This window comes from Mus caroli, unplaced genomic scaffold, assembly GCF_978045245.1.
Source record: "Mus caroli unplaced genomic scaffold, Mus_caroli_1 scaffold_20, whole genome shotgun sequence".
NCBI lineage: Eukaryota > Metazoa > Chordata > Mammalia > Rodentia > Muridae > Mus > Mus caroli.
In genome coordinates this window covers 57,032,482-57,056,344 of record NW_028227275.1, presented here as the reverse complement: position 1 = coordinate 57,056,344, position 23,863 = coordinate 57,032,482, and the positions used below count along the sequence as shown (strand labels likewise).

General features: G+C 41.1%; 1 protein-coding gene across 1 annotated transcript in view; it reads right to left on the bottom strand.

The window, feature by feature from the left end:
* The window catches only part of Top6bl (TOP6B like initiator of meiotic double strand breaks), a 74,044-nt gene that overhangs the window by 42,364 nt on the left and 7,817 nt on the right, over nt 1-23,863 (bottom strand). The window contains exon 4 of the mRNA XM_021151260.3: nt 5,018-5,127. Coding sequence (XP_021006919.2) covers nt 5,018-5,127 — 110 coding nt within the window. The remainder of the gene's footprint in view (nt 1-5,017; nt 5,128-23,863) is intronic.

Genomic DNA, 23,863 nt, shown 5'->3' with positions numbered 1-23,863 from the left:
ATTTTATTCTAGCACATCTTATAGGTAGGACAAATTGTAGGTCGAAGGTTTTATAGCTGGGCTGGTGTCCCAACCCCTCCACTTGCCTAGTTCCAGAAGATGGCTGGTTCAGACTCTGTATGTCACAATACTAGGAGTCTTAAGCTAGGGTCACCTTGTAGATTCCTAGGAGTTTCTATTGCACTAGGTTTCCACTTCATCTCCCAAATGCTCCCCTTCCAGTGTCTCTCCCAGTACCTTCTCTCTGTCTGTCTCTCTGTCTGTCTCTCTGTCTCCCCCCCCCCCGCTTTCTCTCTCCCTCCACCCCTACCTGATTCCTCCTGCTCCCATTTCCACCTGCCCACAGAGCCAAATTTATCTTACTCCCCTTTCTCAGCAGATCCATGAGTCCCACCCCTAAGTCCTCCTTGTTACTTAGCCCCTCTGGGTCTGCAGATTGTAGCATGATTATCATTTACTTAACAGCTAATATCCACTTATAAATGAGTACATATTATGTGTGTCTTTCCAGGTCTGGGTTCAGGATGATTTTTTTCTAGTTTCATCTATTTGCCTGCAAATTTCATGATTTTTTTTTAAAACAGCGGACTAATACTCCATTATGTAAATTATATTTTCTTTATCCATTCTTCAGTTCACAGACATGTAGGTTGTTTCCAGTTATTATGGCTATTATGACTATGGCTGCTTTGAACATAGCTGAGAAAATGTTCTTGTGGAGCAGCATCCTTTGGGTATGTGCCCAGGAGTGGTATAGCTGGGTCTTAAGGCAGATCGACTCCTCATTTCCTGAGAAACTGACATATTGATTTCCAAAGTGGTTTGGTTTTTTTTTTTTTTTTGCAAGTTTGCAATCTCAATAGCAATGGTGGAATGTTCCCCTTGCTCCTCATCCTCACTAGCACGAGCTGTTACTTGTGTTTTTGATCTTAGTCATTCTGACAGATGTAAGATGGAACCTCAAAGCAGCTTTAATTTGCATTTCCTTGATAGCTAAGGATACTGAACATTTCTTTATATGTTTCTTGGCTTTTTGAGATTCCTTTTTTTGAGAATTCTCTGTTTAGATCTGTACCCCATTTTTAATTGGGTTATTTGATTTGCCGATGTCAAGTTTCTTGAGTTCTTTATGTATTGTGGATATTCACTCTCTATCAGAAGTAGATGTGGTGAATATTTTTTCCCATTCTGTAGGCTGCTGTTTTGTCCTATTGACCATGTCCTTTGCCTTACAGAAGCTTTTCAGTTTCATGAGGTCCCACTTATTGTTGGTCTTAGTGCCTGCACCACTAGTGTTCTCTTTGGGAAGTTGTCTCCTGTGCCAATGCATTCAAGGATGTCCCCACTTTCTCTTCTATCAGGATCAGTGAATCTGAACTTTATGTTGAGGTCTTTGGTCCACTTGGACTTGAGTTTTGTGCAGGGTGATGGACATGGGTCTGTCTGCCTTCTTCCACACGCTACATCCAGTTAGACCTGCATCATTTGTTGAAGATGCTTTTCTCCCATTGCATATTTGTTTTGTTGTTGTTGTTGTTGTTGTTGTTGTTTGTTTTGGTTTTTGTTTTTGAGACAGGGTTTCTCTGTATAGCCCTGGCTGTCCTGGAACTCACTCTGTAGACCAGGCTGGCCTCGAACCCAGAAATCTGCCTGCCTCTGCCTCCCAAGTGCTGGGATTAAAGGCGTGTGCCACCACTCTCCAGCTGGATAAATTTCTTTAAGATAAGGCTTTATGAAATCATACTCCATTGGAAGGACCCAACCTAATGCAAAGAGTCCTATAAACATCAAAGTCACACTCTCTTTTACATGAGACATTTCCCAGAGATTAATTTTCTTCATATGACCAAGTTAAATATATCATTTAGTATAGTCCTTTCATGAGTATTTCAACTGATGTTTGGTGTAAATCTTGCTACTTGACACCACACACACATATGCCTTCAATCCTACAAAGAAATCTTTGGCACTCTCTTATCATACTCGTCATTTAAATACCTCTTAATAGCTCTATGATATTAGAGACAGGGAGTGATAACAGTAAGGATGCTTTAAGGAAATCCTCGCTCCTTTGAGGATAACGTCGTCTGGATGACTCCTTTACCTTTCATCTCCAGCACAGGCTTACTCCTGGTCACTGAGCTCACAGAGCTCTTCTGAATTTCACAATCAAGTTCCTGACCAAGGAGCAAGGAATGTAACTCAGTGACTGTTCATTCAGGATTCTTGAGACCCTGGGTTCAACCCCCAGCACTTTGCCTGTCAATACGATGATCATATTAAGCAACAATTTAGTCTTAATTCCATGACCTCTTCAAAGAACATGATCTTGATTTGAACTCATTTTTAACTATTTCCATAGTTACAACTGATTCTGAATACTTTAAACAAGCGGTTCTAAACCTTCTTGTTTTAGTCAGGGTTTCTATTCCTGCACAAACATCATAACCAGGAAGCAAGTTGGGGAGGAAAGGGTTTATTTGGCTTACACTTCCATATTGCTGTTCATCAGCATAGGAAGCCAGGACTGGAACTCAAGCAGGACAGAAAGCAGGAACTGATGCAGAGGCCATGGAGGGATGTTACTTACTGGCTTGCTCCCTCTGCCTTAATCAGCTTGCTTTCTTATAGAACCCAATACTACCAGCCCAGGGACCCTCTCTCTTTGATCACCAATTGAGAAAATGCCTTACAGTTGGATCTCATGGAGGCATTTCCTCAACTGAAGCTCCTTTCTCTGTCATAACTCTTGCTGGTGTCAAGTTAACACACAAAACCAGTCAGTACCCTGCCTAGTGTTACAACCCTTTAATACAGTTCCTTATGTTGTGGAGACCCCCAACCATAAAAGTTATTTTCATTGCTACTTCCTAACCTTAATTTTGCTACTTTTATGAATCACAAAATAAATATCTGATATGCGGCCCCTGTGAAAGTGTCACTTGACCCACAGGTTGAGAGCCGCTGCTTTAAGCCAAAACGCCTCACTCTAACTGGAAAGGATGCACACCAGGGTTTTTCTTCTTTTCTTTTTTCTTTGAGACAGGGTTTCTCTGTGTAGCCCTGGCTGTCCTGGAACTCACTTTGTAGACCAGGCTGGCCTGGAACTCAGAAATCTGCCTGCCTCTGCCTCCGGAGTGCTGGGATTAAAGGCGTGCGCCACCACGCCCGGCAGTGGCTTCTTTGATAAACCAAATTATATGTACTTCAAATGTTATATATGTACTCTAAATATTTGATTTAACCACACGTAGATTTTTCTTATGGAAACAGGTTTGCAATAGAAAAAAAAGAGAAACCTTAATATTCTTTCCAGTGTCACAACCTGCTATGTCCAGAGCTTATCTGACCTAAATTCAAATCTACTTTCAGTATTTCAACACCTCTAGCCCAAAATCCCTTTTGGCTGGGCTGGGTGCCCTTCCTCTGTGCTAGGCAGTGCTCAGCGTGTTCCTCATTACGGCACACACCACACTGTTCTGTAATATTTGTTGACATGTGCACCTTTCCTTTACATTCAAGTTCCTCAGAATCAAACATCACATGCTAAGAATGTGTACCCAAGAGACCTATTTAAGTGTGACTAATTTGAACAGACACTGGCTTCTAAATGAATAAATATTGAACTCGCATTGACCTTTGTGAATCAGACGGATTAAGCTCCACTTCTTCCACTTCCATATGACACTAGGAAAGTCAGCCCAGGTCTCTGAATCTCACTTTTGTCATCTGTAAAGTGGAGTGATAATCCATATTCTACCCATTTCATAGAGGTGTCAGAGCCTTGAGTATTTGTAAATGTTAGTCATGTGAGTTATTACTTGCTCCAACTGGCTCACATGCTCTTGTTTCTTAGCACTGCTTTCCTTGGTTCACTGGAATCACCTTTTTATTGCTTCTTGACATCAGCATTCAGAGCTGACTAATCATTAATTGCTCTGGACTGTTTACTTTTCATTCCCCTAAAGAAGATAAGGCACAGACAGGGAGTCAGCTGTCCTGATATTGGGCATGTTCCGTCCCCAAGGAATATGTAGTTGTTCAAACATGAAAACATATTTCCCAGAACTTTCTGGAAGATTTTGGTTTTCGTTTGTTTTGAGACCGGTTCTTATAAAGCTCAAGCCAGCCTAGAACCTTCGGTGTTGCTGAGGATACCTTTCAACTGATCTCTTGCCTCCACCTTCCAAATGCTGGGACTGCACATGTATGCCACCAAGCCTGGCCTAGGAAGAATGTCTACATTATTCTAATTCTTTAGATCTCTATTACTTTCAACTAAGGAAAGATGGGAGACCAGAAAATCATTAAAGATAACATAGAAGGCAATTATACTCTTAAATCTGGGCTATAAAGAGATCTACAAACTAACTAAATAAAAATTTGTTCAGATGAGATTTTTGTTAAAAATACTTTATTTCTCGTGTGTGCGCATATGTGTACATACCACACCATATGTGGAGGTCAGAGGATAATTCTGTGTTGTTGGTTCTCACTTTCTACCTTGTAAAATGCAGGGATCAAACTCAGGTCATCAGGTGTGGTGGCAGGTGCCTTTTCCCATGAGTCATCTCACTGACTCTGGAATTCAAGTTTAATTCGACTGAAAGAACCACCACCCTGTCTCCAGTGCTCAGTTGATACTGATGTATTAGCCCCCAAAATACAGCAATTACAGACACAAACCATCATACCTGACCCAGATGGCATCAAGATCTTGAATTTCTAGCGTACAGAACTGTGAGAAAATAAATCTTTGTTCCTTAAGCCACCCAGTCTATGATATTTTGTATAGAAGCTTTGACTAATGCAGCCCCGAAGGTCAACTAATTATCAGCCTCTCAGTAGAACACAGACATCAGGATTTGGGGAGCCCCTGGATCATTTCATGTCTGCACAGCTTCTTTATTTTACTTTACCTTCAAACTATGATGGAACCAGGCTCTCTTTCCTGTAATCATAATTGCGTAAAAATAAGTCAAATGATCAGAGTATATAGAACCACAACAAAACTTGCCTCAAAAGTCACCTGGCAGGATGCTATGCCTGATGTGTCTCGAGAACGGCCTCCCTCCTCCGAAGCCAGAGTCAGCTTTGCAGAGAGCCTGGGTAGCACAGGCTGTATTTCTACATGAGAAGGAATGCCAACAAATCAGAACTGCATCAGGAGCCAAGAAGGCCTTCCTTTACCTGATGAAAGATTACCTGCAAAAGGCAAAATATGGGAACTGGTTATACATCAGGAAATTGTTTCAACATCTAGACATACTTTCTAGAGGAAAGACAGCTGTTTGTAATTTTTCAGATTAGTTAAACCAATCTGAAATTTCAGTTTCCATAAAGTCATGTCCAGTGCCAACATTCTAGCTGATAGTCCTGCATTTTTTCAGCAAATCAGCTTATTACTTAATAAACACAAGTCCACTAAGGGAATTAATTTAGAGCTGAAAACGGAAAAGTTCAAGAATGACTGTTTCAGGTTTGTGCTCTTTAAACTATTGTAGCCCTTAGCAAGAGTCAAATTTTCACCATTTTTGACTTAAGAATTAACTTCTTTGTGTTTTGTATGTGTTGACTCAGAGCTAGCTTTCCACAGAGCAGCTGGGAGGGGCATGGATTATCCACAACAAAGAGAATAACATAGTATGCACCATCTTTCTTTATTTCCTGTACCTGAGTTACAAAACCAAACCAAACCAAACCAAACCAAAACAAAACAAAACAAAACAAAACAAAACAAAACAAAACAAAAACTTCCCACTTTAATGAAACAGTGCCCTGCAGAACAATTAGGAATAAAGGAACTATAACAAGTTAATTCGACTTTAAAAGTCTAATCACTGAGTTCGTCTTGAAATAATAATGCTTTAACTATTTTTTAAAAAGTGTTTTCCCAAAATAAAACCCCAAACATTCATTTTAACAGAGACCATTCTGTTGTCGCTGTGCTCTGTGAGTGTAACTCAGCCCACAGAGCACTGAATAAAATGGCAGCAGCAATGCCACACTGCACCGAAGCTCAGTGGCCTTGCCACTGAACCCAGACACTCGGCATAAGTCCTTTAAGTTACCAGTGCTGACTGCCTTACTTAGAGAAACCTCCTTTTTCTGATTCAATGACTTTTCTGTGAAATCAGGGACATCTGTTTAAAACAATAAGATAGTACAGAAATGAAGGGAACATCAATGCAGGAGAAAGGGGGCTGGAAATGGCTCTGAATTCTTTAGAATAATCTTAATAACCATTTAAAATAAATTGTGTTAAAAACAACATAATTGTGTACTTTTAAAAGAGTCTACTCCAAACATCTCAATCTACACAACAAAAAGGAAATGAGCAGAAAAGCCAGAGTTAAGTATATAAAGGTGAAAGAATCAGAAATACTATTTCAAGATAAATTGAACCTATGTTGAAATCTCATGTTCATGTTCAAACATACACTATAAGACAAATACTTTTAAATTCAATAAAAATGCATTCATGAGCCAGGTGTGGTGGCGCACGCCTTTAATCCCAGCACTTGGGAGGCAGAGGCAGGCAGATTTCTGAGTTTGAGGCCAACCTGGTCTACAAAGTGAGTTCCAGGACAGCCAGGGCTACACAGAGAAACCCTGTCTCGGGGAAAAAAACAAACAAACACACACATTAATGGTGGGAAAAAGTAAAAACAAAATGTAATAATCCAGAATGGATAACAAAAAGAAAGAGGCTCATTTGCTGCTAAGCCTGACAACCTGAGTTCAATCCCTGGACCCCACATAGTGGAAAAAGAGAATGGACTCCTACACACTGCCCTCTGACCTCCACACGTGTACCAGGGCAAGAATAAGCACTGCCTGCTCACTTGAGGGATAGCCAGAGCAAAGGAAACTGCTGTGTGACAAAGCTTTAGCAGTGTCATGTAAGCAGCCACAGGACTCAGATCTATACAATGCAGGCAGTGGGAGGCAGGAGCTTTGGCTGTCACTACCAGGGTACAGTACAATCCAAGGCATATACCATTCAGCATGCAAGGCTGGATCCAGGAGCTCAGCAACCTTGGGGACCTCTGACCTACCAGTTGTTAACATGACATATTTCCAAGCTAAACAGTTTGTGGGCAACTGACTCTAAATTACTAAGCAACGAAGCTTGATACCATCAAACTTATAACACAGCAAACAACAACACTGTACCTGAGAGTTAATAATGAGACATTGTAAAATAAATATTTAGACCCTTAACAAAGAAAAAGAATCCATTGTAATAAATTAAAGCAAAACTAACAGAGAAACATTTTTTAAAAATCTTGGGATTTAAAGATACAATGTTTGAACTTAAAACCTCACAAATGGGGGTGTGGAGAGATAGCTAAGTGGTTAAGAACACTTAGTGCTCTTGCAGTGGGTCTGGCATCCATATGGACTTTTAAGATAAGTAACCACCATTAAAAACTGAGAAACTTGGGCTGGAGAGGTGGGTCAGTCATTAAAGGTAAACACACAACCAAAAATACAAAAACCAGCACACAAAAAACTTACCTGCAACAAGAACTCAGAAGAACACTTAGTTACCATGTATAGTGTCCTTGGTTCAATGTATAGCCCATGCAGAGAAAAGGAAGGGAGGGAGGAGGAGAGGAAGGGAAGAAAGGAAGGGAGGGAGGGGAAATAGGGAGAGGGGAAGGGTGAGGGAAAGCAAGAGAGGGGGAGAAGAGAAGAACACAGAAGAAAGAGAAGAAAGGAGGAGAGGAGATTGATTTTGAATATTTATCAGGAGTCAAAGAGATGGCTCAGCAGGTAAGGGCACTTGCAGCCAAGCCTGATGCCTTGAGTTTGATTCCCAGAACCCATATGGTAGATGGAAAGAATATAGACTCTAAGTTGACCTCTGACTCCCACATGTACACCTTACACAAAGCAAATGTAAAAAAAAAAAAAAAAGTTTACTATTAACAAGCCTTTATGCTAAGTACCACTAAACCAACAAGCACAACCATTTAAAAAGAATTGATATTTTTGGAGCAGAGACTGAAGGAAGGACCATCCAGACACTGCCCTACCTGAGAATCCATCCCATAAACAACCACCAAACCCAGACACTATTGCAGATGCCAACAAGAGCTTGCTGACAGGAGCCTAATATAGCTGTCTCCTGAGAGGCTCTGCCAGCGCTTGACAAATACAGAGGTGGATGCTCACAGCCAACCATTGGACTCACCACAGGTTCCCAAAGAAGGAGCTAGAGAAAGTACCCAAGGAGCTGAAGGGGTTTGCAGCCCCACAGGAGGAACAACAATATGAACTAACCAGTATCCCCAGAGCACCTCGGGACTAAACCACCAACCAAAGAGGACACATGGAGGGACTAGTGGCTCTAGCTGCATATGTAGCAGAGGATGGCTTAGTCGGTCATCAATGGGAGGAGAGGCCCTAGGTCCTGTGAAGGCTCTATGCTCCAGTATAGGAGAATGCCAGGGCCAGGAATTGGGAGTGGGTGGGTTGGGGAGCAGGGGGAGGGGAGAGAGGATAGGGATTTTTGGAGGGGAAACTAGGAAAGGGGATAATATCTGAAATGTAAATAAAGAAAATATCTAATTAAAAAAAGAAAGAAAAAAAGAATGTAGCAATGAAGTAGCTCCTAACAACCAAAAAGAAAGAAAGAAAGAAAGAAAGAAAGAAAGAAAGAAAGAAAGAAAGAAAGAAAGAAAGGATTGATATTGTCAGGCAGTAGAGTCAGGTGCTTGCTCACCTTTAGTCTCAGAACTTGGGAGACAGAGGCCAGCATGGTCTAAAGACTGAGTTCCAGAACAGCCAAGGCTACACAGAGAAATCCTGACTTGAAAAAAAAATTTTGATACTTTTGCAGGTCATATAAAGGGAGAAAATGAGACATTATCAATATTAAACTACCTCTTCATACAGCTCTTTAATGATTAAAGTTGATGGAAAAATCTTAATTGTGTGTCAATATAAACACCCACCAAAACAATTTCTTGGGACCTTTCCAGCAATGAAGGTACAGAGCCTGGAGGTGTAGAATGACATTAAGTCATCTAGATGGCTGTGAGAAATGTCTTGATTTTTCTTAAACTTATGACTTAAAATGTATAAAAGCAAGACTGAACAAGGTCAAGGTTACTCGTCTGATAAAATAAAAAAAATCAATATCCTTCTGAGGAAGATAACAGGATATAGAATATGACTGTGTATTGCCTGATATAAAATTGTACACACCAGATGTGGTGGCACATGTCTGCAATCCAGTGGTTCTCAACCTGTGAGTGGAGACCTCTTTGGGATCAATTATCAGATGTGTATATTATAATTCACAGCAGTAGCAAAAATACAGTTATGAAGTAGGAATGAAATAATTTTGTGTTTGGGGGTCACCACTGTATTAAAGGGTCACAGTATTAGGAAGTTTGAGAACCACTGCTGTAACCCTAGCACTCCAGAGACTGAGGTCAGAGCATTTCTTCAGGTTTGAGGACATTCTAGCATACTTGGTGAATACCAGGTCAGCCAGGACTAGCATAGGACCTGATCTAACACCAAACAAATAAATACAAAATTGTAAAATATGCACAAAAGGTAATATAAACAAGAAAAATAGCAGTGATCACAAGTCAAAGAAAGCAGAGGTGATACACACCTATATCAACATCACTTGAGGCCAGAGGATTGCCATGAGTTTCAGATCAACCAATTTCTTTCTTACCTCTCCTATACACACAGCCCAGTCTCAGCCAGAGAACTGGGGGTCAAACACTGCTTCCAACATCCTGTTTCCTTAGTGGCACCTGCTCTTTTTTGTTTTCCAGTCCCTAATATTCATAGGGACCTCTGTAGTAAGAATTCCAGAATTTTGGCTGCTTAAAAACACACAGAGAGGCTGGTGAGATGGCTCAGTGGGTAAGAGTACCCGACTGCTCTTCCAAAGGTCCGAAGTTCAAATCCCAGCAACCACATGGTGGCTCACAACCACCCGTAATGAGATCTGATGCCCTCTTCTGGTGCGTCTGAAGACAGACAGCTACAGTGTACTTACATATAATAAATAAATAAATCTTAAAAAAAAAACACACACACACACAGAGAGAAATATTACAAGAATGTTTTTGTTTTAATTCCAGGTGTGAGAATTGGGGCTGCTTCAGACTGTCTGCAGCAGCTGACTATGATTTGCCTCATGCTCTAGCAGGAGCACGATTTTGCCAGCTAGTTTCTGTGATTGTGTGATGTTTGCAATTCTAGGGACTAGAGCAGACATTACATGCCCCCAAGGAACTTGATGCCCCTAATTAGCTCCTTTGATGCTTGTCTGGAAGACTTTCCTAGCTCCAACAGCTATGGGGGTGAAAACCTCTGATTACCACCATCTGCACCTGCAGGCTTAATCTTCACCATCAGAATATCTAATTTCTTCTTGTTTCTTCTTTTCATATGACCATGACCAACCAACAACCCAGTAACACTGTCTCTTGGGGCCCTAGCATTTACACCTTCTGAGAAGCAGCCATACCTTAGTTACATGTCTCACTAATCTCTGCACTGTCACAGCCTTTAGGGACAAACCATATTGGAATTCTCTCTTTAGGGAGGTGGTGGCACTTGTCTTTAATCCCAGCACTGGGAAGACAAGACAGGTGGATCTCTGTGGCCAGCATGGTCTACAAAGTGAGGACAGACAGAGCTACACAGAGAAAATTTGTCTCGAAAAACATTAAATAAAAATAAAAATTCCTTCTGCAAGCCCCTTGTAAACACACACAACCTTCAGATATTTATCCCAGTCTCCATATCAGAGACTACACCATTGTTCTACACAATATCTACCCTTTCTCCTCAGGTCCAAATAACAGAACCGTGATTCTACCAAAGTTCATTCTGGGGAACCAATGAGTTCATTGGGTTTTTTACAGAGCAGAGATGAGGGATTTCCTACAGGAGTGTGGGTGCTCCAGGAATGGAGGTTCTTCCCTTCTAGTCTTCCCTTCCTATATACTCTAGCCCCTCCCTAAGGCCTCATGCAATTAAGGCACAGTTTTGTTGAATATGAATACGTCATAGGGAGCAACTGGGTACTCATGTGAGAGGATAGTGATCCTTTTGGACCCTCTATGAGGTGGTGTAAACAGTCAACGTGCCCATCTGTGATAGATAATCCTTTTTCTTTTCTTTTTTTTTTTTTTTTTTCTTTTTTTTTTTTTTTTTGGTTTTTCGAGACAAGGTTTCTCTGTATAGCCCTGGCTGTCCTGGAACTCACTTTGTAGACCAGGCTGGTCTCGAACTCAGAAATCCGCCTGCCTCTGCCTCCCGAGTGCTGGGATTAAAGGCGTGTGCCACCACCACCTGACTTCTGTCACTATTCTTTTCAAGTGACACACTAATAAACTTGTCTATCCTATGACTACTTTTGAGGATCCTGGCTTATTCTGATGGTGGAGAAACTTCACCGAAACAACTGAATTCCTACGTTTCCTTTTCCCCCCCATGATTTTCTACTTCTCTTTTAGTTCCTTCATTACTTTACATCAGTAGAAGGAAACATAAGAATAAATCTGCTCAAATACTCAAGCCAAGTGTCAGCAGAGAAATGAACGTTACAGAAAATCAAATGGGTCCTTTCCTAAGGCAGCACTCCAAAGATGGAGTCATGCTCAAGTGACAAGATCATGAGACCGACCAAGGGAAAAACCAGACAAGTCTAAGTTGGGTATCTCCCAGATGACAAACCCTCAAGGCCCAGCAAAAGGAGTCCAACATCACAGCAGCCAAGGTTTTCACATCTGGGAGTGATCAGAAAGCTATCATTTTTATTCCAGCTTATCAATACAAATCTCAGAAAACCCAAGGAAAATTCGTGCATGATTTGGAGAGAACATGCAGTGAAAAGCGGGCAGTCTTTCTGTTCAGAGGAGACTCTTGCCTACGCCTGCTTGAAAAGCTGTATGAAAAATAGAGGAAAAGAGCCCCAGAAGCTGCATCCTGACTGCTGTGCATGATGCAATGCTTCAGGCGTTGCCTTCCTGAGTGAAACTGGGGGCAAGAGGATCTGGGAAGCTGGAAGGATGCTGGCTTATAAAGGTTTACTGAGACAAAGTACATAAGAACAACATATAACACAAGGCTGAAACGTGTGTGTGTATATGTGTGTGTGTGTGTCTTTAAGAGTTCCCCAGAGCTTTGATATAAATAAATATGTAAGCTGGCAAGATGGCTCAGTAGATAAAGGTGCTTGCTGCCAAGCCTAACAACTTGGCTTGGATCCTCAGAACCCACGAAGTAGAAAGAGAACTGACTCCTATAAATTATCCTCTGACTGGAGTGGAAACTTCTGGTTTCTTTGGAAAATCAGTTATGTCACATGATGGTTTGCTGTGGCACACAGGTGAAAGGATGTTTTGCTGAAGCAGACACAGGTGAAAGGATGTTTTGCTGAAGCAGACACAGGTGAAAGGATGTTTTGCTGAAGCAGACACAGGTGAAAGGATGGTTTGTTATAGCAGGCATGTGAAAGGATGAGTGATGTTTAGAAGGTATATAACCATGACCCCACAGACAGTGGGCGCAGGAGCATTGGTCTGCTCTGCTTCACTTCGCTACTCTTCACTGACAGCACACATGTACTGGTTCACCTTACATTGCATTGTTGAGCTTTCTTGGTGGTGACTTGATAGAAACTTGCCAAAGAATTTCTCATGAGGTTCCTGCGGCTTCTTGCAGCTTCTGTGACCCAGGCTTCTGGTGAGCCTTGCGGTTTCTTCTGGATTGAACTGCCCTTGCTGACTCTTGTGTGATATCTGCTAAGCGGACTGGTCTGCAGCTGCTGAATCGTGAGTGGTGATTGCTGAGTGGACTAGACTGCCACTGATTCATGTTAGTATTTTGCTAGAAGGCTGGACTGCTGATATCCCAAAACTAAAGATTGGACTCACCTCCAAAGAACTATTTCTAAAAAGGTCTACTTTCCCTGTGTCCTAATAACCTTTCTTTCCCCACTACCTCTGGTGGGTGCTGGGCTAGAGGAGAGGTTGAACCCTTATTAAAGTAGGTTGAGAAAAATATATGCCAACATCTGATCTTCATGCAAACTATGGTACACGCATACCCATACACTTGCCCACACACACAAACACACATACACACCTGGATGCATACATAAACAAATAAATGTAATAAAATGTAGTGATAACTAAGTATCATTCACAGGAAAAAACAAAGAAAAACCACATGGGAATTCTATAACTGAAAAACTGAACTTACTGGATTGGTTCACCAGCAATGTAGACATGAAAGAAGAGCCACTGAAATCACTAAAGACCCGTGTAACCGTGTAATGCATCCGTAAACCCAGCTGCGCAGGTTACGGTAGGAGGACTGTCAGATGCAGGAATGTGAGGCCAGACTGAACAACATTGTAAGATATCATCTCCTTTTCCCTAAAGCTGTATCATCTCACGTAGAGAAGAGTGGTAACAGCCAGAAACTGCAAACAGCATAGATGTCCCTCAATGGAAGAATGAATAAAAAAAATTTCAGTTCATTTACACAATGAAATACTATGCAGCTATTAAACACAAGGAAGGACATCATGAATTTTGCAGGTAAATGGATGGAACTAGAAAATATAATCCAGAGTGAGGCAACCCAAAATGACATGTATGGTATGTACTCACTGATAGGTAGAATTAGCCATAAAGTACAGAATATCCATGCTCCAATTCACCAACCCAAAGAAGCTAGATAATGAGAGCCCAAGAGAGGATGCTTGAATCTCACTCAGGAGGGGAAATAAACTAGTCATTGGAGGTGGACAGAGGAGGGAACCAGGTGGAAGAAGAGATGGGGAGGAGGATGGGGCAGCGATCAGGTGTGGGAAGAGCTGGGGAGAGGGAGAGGGTTTGGAGAGTGAATGGAAATTGGCAGCTGGTAGGGGGCAGGCACCTCTAGGACTTGCCAGAGACCAGGGATGGAGTTGGCTCCAGGGAATCTATGAGGGTAACTCTAGCTGAGACTCCAAGTTAGTGGTGAGGGATATGGAGCCTGAAGTGTCTGCCTCCTGTGGCCAGGCAGAACTCTCAGTGGATAGATAAGGATACCACTCACCCACAAAACCTTCAACCCAAAATTTGTCCTTCCTACAAGAAGTGCAGAGACAAAGATAGAGCAGAGACTAAGGGAATGGCCAATCAAAGACCAGCCCAACTCAAACCCATCCCATGGGCAAGAACCAATTCTTGACACTATTACTGACCACCTGTTATGCTTGCAGACAAGAGTCTAGCATAACTGTCCTCTGAGAGGCTCCACCTAGCAGCTCACTGAAACAGATGCAAAGACCCACAGTCAAACATTAGACAGAGCTGCTCTGGAAGTGGGGAGCTGAGGGAAGTATTGAGGGACCGGGAGGGGATAGAAACTCCACAGGAAGACCAACAGAGTCAACTAACATGGACCCCTAGAGGCTCCCAGAGACTGAACCACTAACTAAAGAGCATACAAGGGCTGGATCTAGGCCCCACAACATATGTAGCATATGTAAAACTTGGTCTTCATGTGAGTCCCCCAACAACTGAAGCAGGGGCTGTCCCTACTTCTGGATCCCATTCCCTTAACTGGAACACCTTGTCTGGCCTCAGTGGGAAATGATGTGCCGGCCCTGACTTGATATGCCAGAGTAGGTTGGTTCCCAGGGGAGCCTCCCCTTCTCAGAGGAAAAGAAGAAGAGGGTGTCGGGGGGAGAGGTTGTGGGGAAGATCTGGGAGGAGGGGGGGCCTCTGGCCCAGATAAGTCAATAAATGAATAAATAAAATAATGGGAAAAAGAGAAATTTGAAAATTTTGTAGAAAAATGAATAAAGTCTTAAACACTTAGGAAAATATCAACCTGTCTAAACTATATATACTAGAAGTCTCAACAGGAGAATTAAGACAGAAAAAATACTTTAAAAGCATGGACAAATTTTCCTAAAATTTAAGATGTGAAAATCTCAGCAAACCCCAACTAGGATTTTTTGGTGAACACTGGCAAAGCCACAGACAGGCTGGAGATGGCTCAGGAAGATGAGAGGGGATCCCAGAAGCCTGCTAGCCAGCCAGTCCCGTCAACTGGTGATGAGCTTCGAGTTCAGTGGAGGGCCTGAAGAAGACACCAGACTTCCATCTCTGGCTTTCACACTACCAGTAAGAGTGAGTGCTCAGTGCTTAAAACCATGAAAACCTTAAGTTTAAAATGTCATAGAGGACACAGGGGCCCTGAGTGAGTGTTTGCTGCTGACATCCACACAGCCTCAGACCCATAGGAAAATGTCTTTGGGGCGGGGGATGGAGGTGTGGGGAGGTGCGGAGCTCAGGGTCAGATAAATGGCAAGCCACCTTTTCTGGTCCAAGTGCAAATACTGATAGTATGTGTAGTCAATGTTAAACTTGCCTCCTTGTTCACCTGTATGTAACAACCCTGCTTCCTCTTCAGCTGTAATAACCTGCCTCCTTATTCAGCTGTATGCAATAACCTTGCTTCCCTGTTCAGCTGGATCGTAAGCAGCAGCTTAGGGCACATCTGATGAATCTGACTGTTGAGGCTGTATAGAGGCAGGTGAAGGCTTGAAAAGGTAATTGAATTTGTACCCACCCAATTCTCAGTCCATGTTGCTTTTGTGTGGACCCACTGTGGTATGTGACGCAGCACACCGCCCTCCCCCACCTTTTTTTGTCCAAGACCTGAGCACATCATGGTTAATGGGCTTCGTGGCTGGCTGAGTTCTGTGAACATGCAGTCATAGTCACTGATCCCTCTGCATTCTAAAGTCTTGAAGGAAGATCTGATGCCCCATTTCAGAAAGATCACTTTTCTTGCTGTTTTTCCTTTTTTAAAAGTTTTACAATCTAGAACAATAGCCAGTGTAAATGATATAAATCATAGTCACCAAAGGAGCTCCTCCTGTGTTGCCTTAGCCTCATGTTTAGAATTGCAGCAACACTTCCACTGTACTTACTGGTGCATTCTTTGTAGGCATCATTACGGTATTATGCTAAGGCACAGGTATTAGCCCAGCAAAGCCAATCGTTATTAAGTTTCCTGAGTCTCTTGAAGAAACCAAATAATATAGCAACTGGATCTCAGTTTTGCCATTATCACAGATCTCACCATGTAGCCCATGCTAGCCTGGGGCTCTCTATGTAGACCATGCTAGCCTCAAACTCATAGAAATCCACCAGTTTCTGCCCCCCAAGTGTTGGAATTAATGACATGCACCACCAGACCCAGCTTTGAATCTTTTTCTTATAGAAGTAATATAGCTCATTTGGAAAATTAGAAAATTAAGAAAAGGATGCTAGATATTATGGCTCACACCAGCAATCCCCACTCAGGAGGCTGAGGTAGAATCCCCCATTCCTATGTATTTTGATGCAGTTGTATTCACAATGTATGCAATGTGTTCTATTGCTTTTTTATTTAACATATTATATGCATTTTTCATGTTATAGCATAGTCATCTAGTCATTATTTTTACTGGCTAAACTGTCTACCCAGATGACTATGGGCGAGTTCAATCAATAGTAGAACATCACACTCAGTATTTAATCCCCAGTACCAAGAAAAAACATGTTATCATAAATTAGCCATTTTTCTATTAATAGGCATTTAGCTACTGTTAGCCCGAAGAACAAAATACTTTAAGAACATATACTGAAAAAAAAGACAAACCAGCCAGGCAGGGGTGGTACCTGCCTTTAATCCCAGTACTTGGGAGGCAGAGGCAGGAGGATCTCTGAGTTCAAGGCCAGCCTGGTCTACAAAGTGAGTTCCAGGACAGCCAGGGCTACACAGAGAAACCCTGTCTCAAAAAACAAGAACAAAACAAACAAACAAACAAAAGAACACATCCTGTGTCCTTGAGCAAGCTATTTGGGGATTAAGTGTGTATGTATTGAGCACAGTGGCTATGCTGAGCATATGGTTCTCAATGCGTGATAATTGACATTAGTGACTATGGACTAACATGTTAATGCATACAGCTCTTCATTTCATTGAAAATTTGGGGACTGAGTAGATTTTTAAATTAGACTCCATTTATATTTTTCTTGAAATTGCTTTTTTAACAGTTATGTCAAGAGATAGTAGCATTTGTGATTCCGATGCAAGCTCCATTATACTTTGCTAGCACCTGGGAGCCACACCTGAAGACCTGTGTTCAGTCCCTGAGCCCTACCAGGTTAAAAGAGAAAACAGACTCCGCCATGTTATACTCTGCAATCCACGCATGCACTGAGCATGAGGTGCACAAATATAGTTGCAAAAATAAAAAAAAAAATGAAGACAGAATAACTATTAAGGGGGTGTTGGAGAAATAGCTCAGCAGTTAAAAGCATTGGCTGCTCTTCCAAGGGAGCTGGGTTCGATTCCTAGCACCCATGTGACTACTTAACAACTGTCTTTAACTCCAAAAAATTCTGGCTTCCTCCAGTACTAAGCACACACAGGCATGCAGGCAAATATATACAAAAGAAATAATAAGGGAAGCAAAAGAGCACAGAAATCTACTTATCTTAGTCTCTCTCGTCTTTAGTCAACCTTTATAAAATCTTCTCTAGTGTAAGGCAAATTTAGCAGCCAGAAACTCTTTAGAATGTAACAAAAGCTTGGTCTCATCTGGTTTAACGGATAACTAGTGATTTATAAAACCACAAAATTCTTCTCTTTAAACTTAGGCTAACAAGCTGATGTAAGTCTGGATTTTCTCATTTCTGAAACAGATAACAGGTCTGATCTACCTCTCAAAAAATGAATGATGTCACGTCTTGCTTAAAGAATAGGAGAGCTGGGCATGGTGGCTCTTGTCTTTAACCCCAGCCCTAGAGAGGCAGGAACAAACACAGAGCTCTGTGGATTTGAGGCCAGCCTCCTCTGCACAATACATAGTATATTTCATGTCAGGCAAGGCTACCTAGTGAAACCCTCAAGGAAATAAAAAATAAAAGGGATTAGAGAAAGTTAATCATCTTAATTTCCATAAAAATCATTTTAATTTCTGGTTAAAATCTGATTGAATTTAATTATGCATCTTTTCACCAGAAAAATAATTATAGCCACAAAACTGCAGAACTTTAAAATTCTATCAAAGACCTTAAGTTATGAGCTTCTGCTATAGAGAGAAGAGGCCACAGCTGTAAGAGAGCAGCTGGTGCTCGGTAGGGGGTTGTTAGATAATTTCTCAGACTTATAGTTGTCGACCCTCTAAAATGTTCAATTGTAATACAATTTTATTCTTTGGATATAAGATTTAAAAATTCAAAGATTGATCATCCTGAGATTCTCTCTCAATGCTGAACAAGCTTGGCTCAGTTAATCATTTCTTCTTGACTTTCCAAATAAACTTTCAAAATTAAATGGTTAGTAGAGGGAAGAAATCTGGGATTGTAACAGTTCATTAGAAGAGCTCTTCATTAGCATTCATAAGAAGTCCTGGATTTAATCCTGAGCACTACAAAAATAGGAGGAAAAAAAAAGAGTCTCATTGATAGCAGAGCAAAACAGTCTTTACTTAGAAAGATGAGTGTTTTTATCTAGATTTTTTGGAAAAATTTAAAAGATAAAATGTTTCTGACTTAGAAAAAAGTATTTTTAAAATGTCTAGCCAAACTGGATAGAGTTAAATTATGTCAATAAAAAAAAAAATGAAGGACTGGGGATGTAGTTCAAGAGTATTCCTCTTGGCTTGTTGAAAGCCTTCCACCAAGACTGCAATAAATAATTTAAATGAAGTTAATTATAAACACAAGAATGAGGAGAAAGTATTTTCAAAATATAGGTAAGACTGTCTTTGCTATCTGTTGCACCACTAACTGGCAGGATTCAGGAAGAATAGGAGAGGAAGGAGTTTCTAGAGCCTAGAAAGTTGGACAAACTGGAAAAATCATGTTTTACTAAACAGACATATGTTATAGAAGTAATTCGGCTGCTAATATATATATACATATATGAAATGAAAATAGAATTACATGCACGTGTTATAATAAGAATACAGTGTTGAGGGGAGGAAAGGGATTTACTTGGCTTACATAAATAACCCAGTCACCATCCACTGAGGAAAGTCAAGGCAAGAACTCAACTAGGTGCTTACTTGGCGGTAGAAGCTGATGCTGAGGCCATGGAGGAGTGCTGCTTACTGGCTTGCTCCTTATGGCTTGCTTAGCCAGCTTTCTTATAAAACCCAAGACCACCCACAACGGGCATGGCTATCACACAGCGATCAGTAATAATAATTTTAAAAAAGCGCTACAGACTTGTCTACAGTCTAATCTTATGGAGGCATTTTCTCAATTGAAGCTCCCTCTGATGAATCTAACTTGAATCAAGTTAACATAAAATTATCCAGCACAGTGTCCACTGCTCTTAAAAGTCAAGGGGATTATTCTAATTGATAGGTGGCATTGAATCTGATCTTTGGTTTTCTTTTGTTCTTTAATTAAGCAAATAGGAAATAATTCATAGAGGAACCAAAAAGCACTAATGAACTTAATAAACAATTATATATTACAGACATAATTAACAAAAAATTAATTTGTTATATGATGAAGAAAAGAAAACTGAGAAATTCACTTCTCTGAAAAGAGGCAAGATTTCTCACCCTAGAGAATTGTGAGAGTGTAGACTTCTCTAAAGAAGAATAGATGCATCAAATAGAAATTTAGGAAGACATATTACACATATTTCTGAGTAGTTTATTGACAAGCTCTGCCATTGGTGTTTAATGACATGTCAGTAATAAAAAACGGGAATGAAATGTCTTCAGCATAGAAACAATAAAGTTTAAAAGCAGGACAGCAAAAGCCAGCGAGCCAGCTAAGTGGGTAAAGATGTCTGCCGCTTAGTCTGCAGCCCTGGGATTGATTTTGAGTACCTACATACTGGAAGGGAAGAACCTGGAGGTTATCTTCTCACTTACATATGTATGCCATGGCATGTGCATCTCTTCCCCAGCACACACACACACATACACACAATAAAAAAAAATCAGGGAGCCGGGCGTGGTGGCGCACACCTTTAATCCCAGCACTTGGGAGGCAGAGGCAGGCGGATTTCTGACTTCGAGGCCAGCCTGGTCTACAAAGTGAGTTCCAGGACAGCCAGGGCTACACAGAGAAACCCTGTCTCAAGAAACCAAGAAAAAAAAAATCAGGAAAGCTGTCTGAAATTAACATAGAATAATGATGCATATCAACTAAAAGAAGAAAGGCACACTTGGGATTGAATGTTGAGACTATCCTCTGGATCACCACAAAAGCTCTGGGAACACAGCTCTCCTAGAGCCCTTAACACCACATTTTATTTTCAGAGCTGTCTTCCCTTCCTGTCACTTCATGGCAAGGCAGACAATCAACAAAAGTTTGCTGATTTAAAGCATGAATCCTTAGGAACTGAAAAAGGATAAAAAGAAAAGAAGCTGAAACAGGTAGGACACTAGGGAGTTGCCTTGGTCCACTGTTTATTAACCTAGAATAAAGTAGGAGTCCACTTGAGAAATATCGGAAGAATATCCAGACAGAAGAAGCCAAAGAGTGAGCACAGTAGGAGCTGGGTTATTCCTAGCCAGTAAGGGATGAAGATGACAGTGTGGCCACACTGAATTCAGAGCTACACCTCTAATTTTGTAAAGAGACACAGTTCTGGACCCTGGTGATTAGTGAATCAGCTCGCCAGGAGCTCCCAGATGAAGCTAATTAAACAGTGTAAGGACCGTGGACCAATTTAAAGCAGTTTGCTAACAGTGTTACAGGAATGTTAAATAAATAATAATAGTAATAAAGACATAATTAATGGTGCATAAGCCAGGGAGCTAAGGGATTCAAGCCTTAGTCTTAGCCAATTTCCTTTGTGAGCTTCAGTGCGCAATTTATGCTACTAATTCGTATGAATAAAAAGCATTATGGAATGGAGGTTAGTATTATGAGCTCTAGCAACTGAAGAATGAAGCTGAAGTTGGCTACTAAACATGACTGGCAATTTTTACTGTATATTGATACATAACATTTCATATCTGCAGAAAGAGACAGTCACTCTGTATCACAATCATACAAAAATATATTAAACAAAGGGGCTTGAGCTTCTACAATTAACAGTTAAATCTAAGTCGCCATGACACTATCTAAACTTTGTATTAGTATAAAAACGTGATCGTTTTATAAGTGGTACACGATGCCTCCTCCCTACCAGTAACAATGCAATAAACTGACTCCTTTGTTGTTACAGGCTTTTCATTTTTCAAAGCACTTTCACAAATATTAGTTGAAGCAGCCTTACCTATAACCTGACGGCTCCTTGTACACACAGTAAGCATGAGTTGATATTACAGAAAACTTTATCACCTTCCCAGTGCTCATAACATACTCCCTCTGTCTGTATGGAATTTCTTCTTCTTCCAAAGCATTTTCACACACGTCCCCCGCAGCGGAATGATCTTTGCGTCCTTTGTATCATCCCATGAAAACGATCTCCCCCCAAAAGCAACTGAGAATAATGAAGAGAGATGATGGAGGCAACTATCCTGCGGCTCTTTTTTAGGAGGGGAGGGGACTGGGTTTTTGAGACAGGGTTTTCCGTAGTCTTGGCTGGTCTCAAATTCACTAGGTAGCCAAGGATGTCTTTAAACTTCTCATTCTCCTGTCTCCACCTCTCAAGTGCTGGGATCACTGGTATGTACCACCATGTCCAGTCATAATCCACAACTTTTAAACTGGATTCAATACTCCCAAAAGTGTTGGAAGCACAGCAACTCTTCAGGATGGTAAACTGATGCCTTTTCCCTTCAGGGTGGCTTAGGAGGCATCAGGACAGAATGACTACAGTCTAAATGGGAACTGAGCTGTGGATATAGCTTAGTTGGTAGTGTGCTTGCTTAGCATGCAAGAGGCAATGGGTCCCATCCCAGAGCCCCATAAATTGGGCATTGTTTTTCAAAAACAACAACAAAGAAATGTAAGTATGGGAGCCAGGCACATGACTTTAATCCCAGCCTTCAGAGGGCAGAGGCAGGTAAGAAGCTACATAAGACTGTCTCAAGAAACCAAAACAAATAAAAAACTCCTTTGCAATAAGCACAGGCCTGAAGTGTAATAAATGCTCACTGGAATAATTACTGTGATTATCACTAAAGGAAGAACGTCCTACTCAAACTTCCAGAGTATCTATCTGTTCAGGAGCTAAAAGACAAAAATCCCATCAAGGCCACTTCTTCGTGAGACCCTGTCTAAATAAAATATATTATGTCACATTAACATAATAAGAATATTTTTCCCTCATTATCTCTTTAAAACTTAGAACTTGGGACTGGAGAGATGGCTCAGCAGTGGATGCTTTAATCAGGGACACCGGGTTCAATTCCCAGCACCCACATGGCCGTTCACAACTGTCTGTAACTCCAGTTCCCAACACACTCACACATACAAGCAGGCAAAATACCAAGGTACATAAAATAAAAATAAATAAAAATCTAAATGAAAATAAAACCTAAGGTTTACTTCCGAGGAAAAGGCTCTAGTTCTAAGGGCAGCGCTTGGCTACACAACCTTGAAGGATAAGCAGGCATACTGCTCTCTGTGGTGTGCTGCTTTGGCCCAGTCTGGTCTGGCTCCATGAGTGTGGTCAGTTGTCTCAGTGTATGCACTGCAGACACTAAGAAACTCAAATCTCAAGAGAGCTTGATAAGGAACCAGTAAATACGTGGTAAGTAACTACTAGAAGCCATCAAAAGTAGATGATTTCCTCATAAAGTCACAGATCAGTTCCCATAAAAACTTTAAAGGAAAGCTTACTTTTATTTAATTTGTAATTTAAATAAAAATATTATGATCTACCCGAGATATAAGATACAATTTGCAAAACACATGAACCTGAAGAAGAATGAAGACTAAAGTGTGGACACTTTGCCCCTTCTTAGAATTGGGAACAATCACCCATGGAAGGAGTTACAGAGACAAAGTTTGGAGCTGAGACAAAAGGATGGACCATCTAGAGACTGCCATATCCAGGGATCCATCCCATAATCAGCCTCCAAACGATGACACCATTGCATACACTAGCAAGAGTTTGCTGAAAGGACCCTGATGTAGCTGTCTCTTGTGAGACTAGGCCGGGGCCTAGCAAACACATAAGTGGATGCTCACAGTCAGCTATTGGATGGATCACAGGGCCCCTAATGGAGGAGCTAGAGAAAGTACCCAAGGAGCTAAAGAGATCTGCAATGCTGTAGGTACAACAACATTATGAACTAACCAGTACCCCAGAGCTCTTGACTCTAGCTGCATATGTATCAAAAGATGGCCTAGTCGGCCATCAATGGAAAGAGAGGCCCATTGGACATGCAAACTTTATATGCTCCAGTACAGGGGAACACCAGGGCCAAAAAGTGGGAATGAGTGGGTAGGGGAGTGGGGGGGGGGGAGGGTATGGGGGACTTTTGGGATAGCATTGGAAATGTAATTGAGGAAAATATGTAATAAAAATATTTTTAAAATAAATAATAACAAATTTTTAAATTTTTTAAAAAATTCCAGAAAAAAATATTATGATCATTAATGTCACTCCAACTCCCTGTTCAAATTATCAAAATGTAACTGACAGAACGGGATATGAGTGTCTGTGCACCTGCAGTGCACACAGAACTAGAGTATTAAAAGTAAAATTCTTTTGTTAAGATTCAGATTTTCCTTTTTTAATTTATTTTCCTTTTTTAATTTTAAATTTTTTTTTTTTGAGACAGGGCTTCTCTGTGTAACCCTGTCTGACCTGGAACTCACTCTGTAGACCAGGCTGGCCTCGAACTCAGAAATCCTCCTGCCTCTGCCTCCCAAGTGCTGGGATTAAAGGCGTGCGCCAC